General features: G+C 32.8%; 1 protein-coding gene across 1 annotated transcript; it reads left to right on the top strand.

Annotated features, from left to right (window-relative positions):
- Window positions 1-5,242: 5,242 nt before the first annotated feature.
- On the top strand, window positions 5,243-8,957 carry LOC104600447 (ras-related protein RABA6b-like). Its single transcript, XM_010263411.3, has 2 exons — window positions 5,243-5,974; window positions 8,364-8,957. Exons 1-2 carry the CDS (start codon window positions 5,763-5,765, stop codon window positions 8,788-8,790), a joined length of 639 nt encoding a protein of 212 aa, XP_010261713.1. The 5' UTR covers window positions 5,243-5,762; the 3' UTR covers window positions 8,791-8,957.
- The last annotated feature ends 2,169 nt before the right edge of the window (window positions 8,958-11,126 follow it).

Here is an 11,126-nt window from a genome sequence, read left to right as displayed (position 1 = left end):
TGAACAACCCTAATAATAAATAACACATATATTACATATAAATAATATACATAAATACTATATATATAAATAATTGATTTGACCACAATATTAACAACCAGTGCTCAAACAATATATTGGAATTGCATTTCCTCTTGGTAAATAAGTAATTTTTATTATCTCATTAATTAAATAATAAAAAATAAAAATATAGAATATTTTATAAAATTTATAGAAAAATTTGAACATGCATTAATATTATATATTCTTCATATTAAACAAAAATATGTTTGAAAAAAATGAGAATTATTATTAGTAAAGATAGAAATGGCTAAAATGCAATGAAAAAATGAATTATGCTTTAATCATAGCCCATTTTCCTGGTTAAATAGGTTAATGGTTCAACCAGCATGGTCATTTAGTTGTTGATTATTATCATCATCATCATTTGATACTACCACGTGCAAAAATAAATGTGAAAATAAGAATTAATTTAATTGATGATGAAAATGCAATACAAAATTTAAAATCAACCAAAAATAAAATAAAAAAAAATTGTTTTTCCAACCAAGTGGTGGGTTAGTGGTTCAACTATCCATGTCAAATGGATCAAGACATGGTGTTATTATTAAATAATAAAATTCTAGAAAATATAGAAATTTGTAGATAATTTTGTGTACATTCTATAATATTATATATTTATCATATAAAAAAGTGTGATTAATGAGAATTATTTTTATTAATGATAGAAATGGGATAAAAATTAGGATAAAAAATAAAGAGCATTGATGTATAACACATGACCCTACTAACTATGTCAAATGGTTCAATGATTTAATTAGGTAGGTCATTGTAGTTAAGAGGTTTGGTAGGAATGCAAATAGATTGGATTGGATTTGAATCAGGGTATATTCGAATTTGATTCAATCCGAAGATCTGATTAGATCTTATAAATATTGCTTCGAATCTGAATTTGATCAAGATGTTGGATATCCGAATCTGATATGATACAATTTAATTTAAAAATAATAAATTATTAAAAGGAAAAGAAAAAGAAAAATATAATAGTTGAAATAAAGAAAGACAAAAAATATAAGTATTTTTCAACTATTTTTATCATACAATAAGTTTACAAAAATGTAATATAAATAACATATTTATAAATAAATAATAAATAGCATATATAATATATATATATATATATATAAATGATATATATAGTTGATTTGACCACAATATTAAAAACCAATATTGAAACAATATATTAGAATTGCATTTCCTCTTAGTAAATAAATAATTTTTATTATATCAAAAATTAAATAATAAAAAATAAAAATATAGAGTTTTTTATAAAATTTATAGAAAATTTTGAACATGCATTAATATTATATATTCTTCATATTAAACAAAAATATGTTTGAAAAATAAGAATTATTGTTAGTAAAGATACAATGGCTAAAATACAAAAGAAAAAAAATGAATTAATGTCTTAATCATAGTCCATTTTCCTGGTTAAATAGGTTAATGGTTAAATTAATAAGGTCATTTAGTTGTTGAACATTATCATCATCATCATTTAATATTGCCATGTGCAACAAGCACGCACTTTTACTAATATATATATATATATAGATAGATAAATAGATAGATAGATAGAGATAGAGAGAGAGAGATAGAGAAATGAGTGCTCAATATCCCAAGCATGGTTCAAAGTATCGATATGCCTCTGCTATTGGTACTTTGAACCACGCAAAAATATATATTTTTTTATTTTTTTCAAAATTTGGTTTTTGGATAGTTTAATACTCATATTTATCATTAAAAAATAATGGGGTCCCGAAACATTTGTAAACTAGCATATCGGGACCCAAAAAATACAATACGATACACCCAATACGGAGCATACCGTATTGATTTTTTTAACCTTGATCCCAAGAATCCCGTATGTATTAATATGCATCATTCAATATGCATAAATTTTATAAGGGTAAATGTTTTAAAGTACTCTTATGTTTAGGAATAAAGCCTTTCCTTTGAAGATTAATAACTTTGTAGTGATGCCCTACCTCAATTCTTAAAAGTTAAGAGTAATTTTAATAAAAAAAAGTATATTTCCTTGAAGTTACATCATAGGAAATTTTTGCATAACACATATATCAAAACTTTGAACCTCGGTGAAAAGGAAACAGTGAGAGTATTAGATATATATGTGTATATAATAGAATTATGAGTTTTGCAAGGACAATTTTTTTTATCCAATAACTGATTATTCTAATAATTAAGTTTGTGCTTACAATTTTGTTTGTTCCCAAAGTAAATATCACATTTAATGTAACTATCTATAAATTTTTTCTATTATTTTTCTTCCCTTTCAAGTACGACCTGAAGCCCAGTCTTTTATAAATTATTAAGATAATAAAAGATCATGAGACCCTACCACTTGCCCTGCAGCAGGTGTTTTTGTCTCTAAAATGTTCCTGCGTGCTGATCTCTAACCCAACTGACCCAACTTTTCAGATACACCAGGATTAGGTTGGGGATGAGTAAAAATGTTTTCATTGTAAATTTTTTGGGGGTGAAAATTTTTTTCTATCAGTTTTATACGAGTTGTCACTCCACTGAAGCTCGTCGTCGCTCCCCTTGGTGAGTTCTCAATTCTCACACTCATTAGAGATTATTGTAGAGCCCTACTTCCAACTATGAGATTCATCGTCATGTTGTGGCCCATCATGCCTATTACTTTGCAGTTTGCTCCAAGAAAATCATTGGCCTCGTTATCCTAATTTTATTGTTCTCTCTGTAATCTTTTAATTTTCAACACTGAATACTGCAATTGATGGCTGTATTAGAGGCTGTTTAACCAATAATAGCATCCCACGGCAACTGACAAGAACTACATTCTCTTACTTTCCCATCAAGTGCTTATGAAATGGGCCGGGATAAGAATGTAAATTTCAGCTTAGTTGGGATTTGATGGTTTGCGATCGGAAGCTCCTAGTTGGAAGATTATTTGAACACTAGTCGTGTAGCGAGTTGGACCAAGCTGCAAGATAAAGGATCAAAGAACCCAGGGTGATTAACCTGGCGAGGTTGCTCCGATGCTTAAATTAGTATTGTATTCTAATTGTGAGTTGAAAGCTTAGATGCAAATAGGCTAGTGAGCAAGTAATCGTGCATACCTGAGTCTTGAGGGTTGATGCCCTTATATAGCTGGGCTACCGTGGGTCTCACAAAATGCTCCCAGAATCCTCGGCCCGCGATGTAGGGATCCGTTCCGCTTTGGAAGGAGTGTAACGCATTAGTTAATAAGACTTATCGTTTCCCTCTGATTCAGGCAGGATAAGGATAAGGCCTATAATTACAAAGCGTGATTCCAAAAAGTTCAGAGACAACTGATAAGCTTCTAGGTTCATTTATGTGGCTCCTCGGCATACGTGGGTACCGAAATACTCCGGCTTCAAAATAACCAAGCACCCAAAGTCCCCCGATCTGCTAACATGACACTACATACTTATTTATTGTCTAACTACCAAACCGCATCCACGTATTCTTTACTTATTAGGTTGGACCAAATCACTTCTCATAAGGATTAATTTGAGAATGAATTTTATATAAACATTATTAATTTATATATGTAGGTACTAAGATATTTTTTATTGATATAATGCAAGGTTCGGTTTGAGGGAAGTAATCTGTGAAGTTGAAGCAGTGAAAAATATTTTAAACTTTGCAGGCCCATAATTAATCTAATAGTGGATCATGTCTGTGAAATAGGATATGTATTGACAACCCCGGCCCACAAACGCGACAAGCCTTTGTTGTGAGAGACGTGCGTACGGTACGGCAGGTATTTGGATCCATGTTCTTATATTATGCTTCAGTATTTTGCAATTATTTGTTAACTTTGGCTCAATAACTTTAGAAAGAAGGAATATGTTACTATGTTTATTTTATTTTAGGAAGTTCAACATATTCTACACCTTTCTCATCAGTGGAGCTCAGATCTGCTGCCCACAATTCGCTACTCATAGATCTCATCCTATACTCATACATAATATTACAACTGTGCATTGAAAGCATCTTCTCACTTGTATGTTGTCAGGATAGGAGTTGAGTAGATTCAGATTCTTAGGAGACATTTTTTTTTAGATTTTAAGAGGGAGAAAATTGGTCAATGGGATTTTAATTTCTATTGACCAAAAATCTCATGTTCTTTTTTTCAGATTTATGTAGAGATGAGGGAAAGTTTATTTTCTTACCTAGGGGGAAAGTTGTCAACACTTGAATGAGACAAAAATACCCTTTTTAATAAGAGATTTTTATAGCTAAAATGGTCATTGCCTTATTTACATACAAATAAAAGAGCATGGATAAATTCACTTACCCGTGTAAGTATTTCCTAAGAAAAACTTATTCAGATAAATGTATTTACCCGAATAAATAACTTACCAAAAAATAAACAGAACCTTAATAAAATAAAAAATAGATTGCAATCATTTCAGCATCAATAAAAATGTGAGTGGTTTATTAAATTAAGGGATAGATCAATGACGCTAGAAAGGTATGGCACCAATTACCGAAAAAGCTTTGAACAATCACACTCTCCCATACCAACTGATTGTTTACTACTTTTATCATAGTATGATCCTTTACTTACAGGATCAGTAGTGTTTTGGAAGAGATCAGAACAAAAACTCATTCATGGCCAGTAATTCTTGAATATGCTCGTCCATTGCACTCAAAATTTGTAGATCCGTCAAGTGTAGTTGATCAAGATGTGTCAGATTATGCAGAGCCATTGGTACACAAACGCCAGACTTCCAGCTTCAGTACCAAAGTTTTTTTTTTTTTTCAGTTTTATTAACATATGAATTGTTAAATTTATAATTTTTAAGCATTTGGAAACGCCAGACTTCCAGCTTCCCAAGTATACTGACGTGTTCGATCACGGTTGGTTACGTAGCCTGCGTTACAAGTTTATGTTTGCATTAGATCCGGATGTCGATTGGTCTAACTAGATAGTACCAAGATCATTTAATGCTTAATGAATATCTACACGAGAAATGCTCGATGCAACGCTGGTTTATCTTCCACCTCCTGTTGATAAAGTGGGACCCATGATAAGACATTTCCAGCTCCCCCCTACAGCGTGATTTCGACCTTCGATGTATTGCTGTGACGTTTATCGCAGTGATATATGGAGAACATATGTATTGTGGGTACTCATGAAACTCGATAAAGCCGCGTTGCAGAAAAAGTGAATTCCTAATTCAGTAATTACTAAATTGCCTTGTTTTGTGTCTGTAGGGCGAAGCATGAATTTTACAAACTCGTTGTTCACTGAAGGGAATTGCAATTTGCAAATGCTGTACCGAAATGGAAGGAGAAGTACTGGTGTTTCAACTTTATTCTGCAATTGAGATTTGGACTTGATAGTAAAAATAGCAAGCATCTGAATCTCAAGAAAAGTTGGTTCAAAGAGAGAACATGGAATGATTGATCTTACCTACCATTCTAACTCCCAACTTCCTATTTCTGGATTTGGACCAACCCTCCCCCTCTTGATTTTTCACGGTTTATCCCTCAGAAGTCAGAACTCTGTTTCCATTTCCATGCCTTGAGAGACAAAACCAAAACCCTTGTCAACTCCTCCATGATTCCTCCTCCCCGTCCTTTCCTTTTGTTCTTCGTTTCAGAGAACCAAAAACAGAGCACTTCACAGTCTTCTTCTTCTTCCTCCTCCTAATCTTTTTCTGCTTCTGCTTCTTGTTTCAAGGTCGAACATGGCCTTCTATGAGGAGTGTGATTATCTCTTTAAGGCTGTCCTGATAGGAGACTCTGCCGTTGGTAAATCAAATCTCATTTCAAGGTTCTGCCGAGATGAATTCCGCCTGGACTCCAAGCCTACAATTGGAGTTGAATTCGCTTACAGGAACGTAAAGATCGGAGACAAACTCGTCAAAGCTCAAATATGGGACACAGCAGGACAGGAAAGGTAAGCATTTGCGTTTCTTTTGCTTAATTCCTTTGGTGGGTATTTAGGCTGTTAGGCATGTTATCAGCATGTTGCTTCCCTAATGATAATTGATTCACAGTTGAACCAGAGCTCCTAACTGTATTCCCTAAACTGAATGATGAGGAAATATACATATAAAGAAATAACATAAATGAATTTCACAAATTCAGAGAATTTAAGGTGGCCGGGTTAGGAACTTTCCGCTTAGCTTCTGAATGAATGTGTTAGATTACTACTGATCTAGATCAACTGAAGAGTGATCTGTGGGTATTGGCTATTTTAGGTACTTGATCTAATATAAGTTTTCTAGTTATGTAGGGATTTCAATGAAGTAGGTAGTTATGTTATGTAAGCATGACGGTTAATGGGTTAAGCAAAACAGAAAGACTACTAGTAGTAATTAGTGGATTTCCGGCTTTGCAGAATTAGAGTTCGTTATGATGAAATGTTGAAGCCAATAGTAAATTGGTAAATGAATAGCATAATAAGGTTGGTGGGCCTCCTTTACATCTCGGTAAGTCATTTATTAGTGCTTTTTTATTCTTCGTGTAAAATTGTATAATGATCGTTTTATTCAAAAAATGTGACATTGTTGAAGGGATCACTTATTAGCAATTTTCTATGTCAATAGGTAAATGAGCTGTTCGAGAATTTTTTATTTTCCACGAAATTCATTAACACCGAAATAAGAAAATGCGGGTTTATTTCTTTTTTCTTTTGAGTGCCTACCTCACTATATATGGAATTCAAATAATGTAGGTGACCATAATTGATAAGTCGTTATTTACTTCAAGGTTTTTAAAATCGACCGATGATGAATTGGTCAGGGGTTCGATTTCTAAGTCAAACAGTCCGATTGTTCGAACCGAACAGATGATCTATTCTAACAAAAAAATTAAAAAATAAAAATCAACCAAATCATTGAATAGTTTGATCGCCCAGATCAGTAGTTGCTAACCAAATCAACGATTTTGAGGAAAATAATGATTTTAAAGTTAAGACTGATTCTCAATTTTTCCGATCTGACCGTCCGATCCAGTTCAGTTTTAAAAACCATGATTTACTTACCATTAGTTCAGTGGTACGTATATTTACACTTACCCGACGAGAGAAAGGAAGTTATAAAATTTTGGGATATTTATTTGACGTGAAGCGAAGGGCAAAGGGCAATGACATTTGGTTTGCACAAGACTTCCATTTGTCATAAAGACCTAGCTACCATCAATGTTTTAAAAATCGATTTGGAAATGAAACTGTTTGGCCACTGGTTTTTAGGTCAACAGTTTGACTGTTTGGTTCAAATCAATCAGTTTGTGACAATTTAAAAAAATAAAAAATAATTAAAATAAAAAAAAAACCCAAAAACCATTGTCTGGGTCAAATGGATTAATGATTCAACCACTAGGTCAGTAGGTTGTTGATCATGTCAATAATTTTTGACAAAAAAGTGGTTTGGGGTTCAAACCGGTTTCTAGGCCAAACGGTCTGACCATTTGGATCAACAATGGTCAAAAACCGTGTCCTAAACTATTAAATTCAAACACTTTGCCTCTCCGCGCCTTGTCAATTGGCTTGACGATGAGGTAAAATTACTAAAATGCACATTCAAAGTTCAAAGTCATTTGGTTCATGGCCAAGTCATCAATTTTCATCCATCCTACTTTTGATGATAAACAATAGGTTTATATTATAGGGTAATTTAAATGTTTAATTAAAATCAGAAATGTATAAGACTTTGAGATTACTCGAAAAAGAGTTTTGCACGCCATAATATCCTTCATGATTATTTAACTACTATACATAATATTATGTAATTATTAAATCAATTAAAACTGAAGCTAATCAAAAAGAAAATAATGAAATTAACAAAGTCATTAATGAATTTGTACATTGTAATTGAGTAGTATGTAGATATACAATGTTCAAATATTAAAAACAAAAATAAGTTGTTAAAGGCAAACGATTTGATTATGCATGGATAAGGTGAAAAAAATTAAAATGCACCTGAATACATTAGAGGAAAACTCAATAAATCCCATGAATAAAGTGTGTATGTGTGTATGTAAGAATTACATACTTTTTATGTATGTAATATATAAATTTTAATAATCAGTTTTGAATTTTTTAACAAACACATGCATTAAGAAGTGAAATGTCTAAAAGTTTAAATTTAAAATCCATGTACAACTATGATGAGCAATTAGAGCATGTTGTAGTGGCGAGTTTGTTGCCTTATCTTAGTGCCAGAAAAAAATGCAAATATTCTTCAATCACTTTTGTAGTATATATTTGGGGGGTGGGGGTGGATTATTCCTTCTATGATGCGTTGGTGTGAATAATATATATATATATATATTTTTTTTTGCAGATATAAAGCAATAACTAGCTCTTACTATCGAGGAGCTTTGGGTGCTCTACTTGTATATGACATAACACGACGAGTGACATTCAGTAATCTGAAAAAATGGCTGCAGGAGCTTAGACACTTTGGTGAGTCTGAATTGGTGATTGTGTTGGTTGGCAATAAGTCTGATTTGGGGCACAATAGAGAAGTTACTGAAGAGGAAGGACAAGAAGTTGCTGAGAGAGAAGGCCTTTGCTTCATGGAGACATCTGCTTTGGAAAATTTGAAAGTGGAAGATGCATTTCTGCAAATGATCATGCAAATTTACGAGATTTCAAGCAAAAGACTACTGGAGGCAAAGATCAATGAAGCATCTATGCCTGCTGGTAAAACAATACTCAACATAGATGAAGTATCTGAAACCAAACAACAAAGCTGTTGTTTGGGGTGATTGATTTGCTTCAGACAACATTCTCTAATTCCATTTAGTTTACACATTCCTTTTATTTTACATTTTTTTTTTAATTTCTCCTTCTCTTTTCTTTTGTTTATTTGAGTCTCCTTTGAAAGCTCAAGATATTATTTAAAGCCCAATTACAAAGCTAGAGAAATTATACATTATTTTTTACCTTGTCCTTCAAAGTAAAGTTGGTCCAACTATACGTCTTTTCGGCTGTTGAGGGAGTTGCGCTTGTAGAATTCTTATCCTTTTTTTTTTTTGTTTTTTTTTTAATAGAATGAGAGACTTACAAGAACAAAAACAAGAGAAACACACAGCAGAACAAGAAAAAAACAAAAACAAAAACAACACAAAGAGGCACACCTAGTCTGCTTTATGGTGTTATATTTTCACCTTTTTAGCTGCTTGTGGTTGCATAATACATGTTTAGATAGGTTAGATCTAAAATGTTCATTTGAGGAGGTACCCTTGGTTTTAAATTTCTGAAAATTTTGGTCAATTTTCCAGTAATTTAAGAAGGGTGAAAACATTTTACCTTGCGATGGCATAGGGGTAAAGTGTACAATGTACAAGGCCGAACATGGAGAATCATGTTAGCTTTAAGATATCATGTCAGTGGCCACAATTAAGAACTGTCCTATATGTAACATTCGGACCCTACCTTGTTCCAAATAAAACAAAAGAAAAAGAAGAAGAGGAGGAGGTCTATGATATAAATAGTGGGTTATTGAAAGCACAAATAGTTCTTTTAAGTGTAATAGTTAAGAATTATCTTTACAAATGATGAAAATGGAATGAAAATTTCAAAATTGAATTTTTGTCTAAGTGGAATGTCATTGGTTCAATCATTCAAGTCAAATGGGTCAAACCATGATATTATAGATAAGAAATTAATTTTATTGATGATGGAAATGGAACAAGAAATTTAAATTAACATAGAAATAAAACCATTTTTATTATCTTGGTCAAATGGGTCAACCCATGATGTTATAATTATAAAACTACAAAATACAAAAATATATAGAAAATTGATATAAAAAGTTGTGCACATCTTTAGTATTATATATTCATCAAAATAAATAAAAAGTATGATAAATCATAATTATTTTTGCTAATGATGCAATGGATTACAAAATTTAAAAAACATATAGAAAATGAAACCATTTTTTCAACAAGGTGGAAAGTTAATGATTCAACCATTTAGGTGAAATGGGTCAACCTAACCTAAGATGTCATATTTAAGTAATAAAATTTTAAAAATACATAGAAATATAAAAAAAAAATTTGTAGAAAAATTTTAGACAAATCTTTGATGGAAATTGATTACAAAATTTAAATGAATTGAGCCATACTGTCATAATTGATACCGTGAAATGGAATAGCTGTAGCTCAGTTAAAAGCCACCATGTAGCCCATATCCAAGGGAAAAAATGGGAATTTTACTAATGAGCCGGTGCTATGAGCAAGTAATGGTCTCACACTAACCTTATGTTTGGTTTGAAGGAAAAGATAGGGAAAGGAAAGAAAAGGTAGGGAAACGTATACAAGGTTTGGGAAGGTTTCCCTACCTCTCTCTTTCTTTCTCTACTTTTTCCTTCAAACCAAATGCAGCGTAATGGAATGTTGATGACTGATCGAGTAATGGCTGAGGAATACAGGGATGTATGCAATCGTTGTTAGACAGTTTTGTATGCCCTTAGCTTCAATCAGAATGATGTACTTTATGAGTTTATTGTAAATGAATAAAGATACATATTTGATTCATGTTCCCTTGGTATGTTTCTGTGTAATACCCTTAAACTGGACACTTAATGAGACTCGTGTTAGTTTAGAATGTTCACAGCCAGTGGGTCGATCTGGGGAGACCTATCCTGACAAGGCTGACACTGTGGTGCCACCAAGTCGGTTGGGGTGGCCTGTCTCAGCTGCCAGGGTGAGACCCTAGGCACATACAGTGTAGGATTAATTGAATCTTTGAACTGGACCAGATTTCCAGTATTGCCCTGGACCTTGGAGATTGATGGGCAAAACTGGAAAGTTACACCCGACCCCTAGACTCGATTATGATACTACACTAGGTGTCGGATTGGGCTGTCTTTGATGTACCAATCAGTGAGATCCTTAGCGGGGGTCAAAACCTGGGTATGTTGGGACAGTCCGAGAATTCATCTGAGTGGGTGATCATAGTGACAGGATCAGCCCCTTTGTCGGACAAAGGTAATGATCGGGGATGCACTCTCACTGATGGAAACCAAGACTGCCGGCAGCCGATTTCAACCGTTGAGATTTGTTTTGCAAAACATATTTTATATAAGATATAAAAGTAT

The sequence above is a fragment of the Nelumbo nucifera genome, chromosome 3 (genome assembly GCF_055504915.1).
Source record: "Nelumbo nucifera cultivar China Antique chromosome 3, China Antique-T2T, whole genome shotgun sequence".
In the NCBI taxonomy this organism is placed as follows: Eukaryota; Viridiplantae; Streptophyta; class Magnoliopsida; order Proteales; family Nelumbonaceae; genus Nelumbo; species Nelumbo nucifera.
Note: the sequence above shows the minus strand (reverse complement) of the source record. Positions and strands in the feature narration are given on the sequence as shown.

Coding starts and splice junctions, on each gene's coding strand:
- LOC104600447 (XM_010263411.3), top strand. CDS start 5,763: ATGGCCTTCTATGAGGAGTGTGATTATCTCTTTAAGGCTGTCCTGATA. Junction 5,975..8,363: donor GACACAGCAGGACAGGAAAG/GTAAGCATTTGC, acceptor TTTTTTTTGCAG/ATATAAAGCAATAACTAGCT.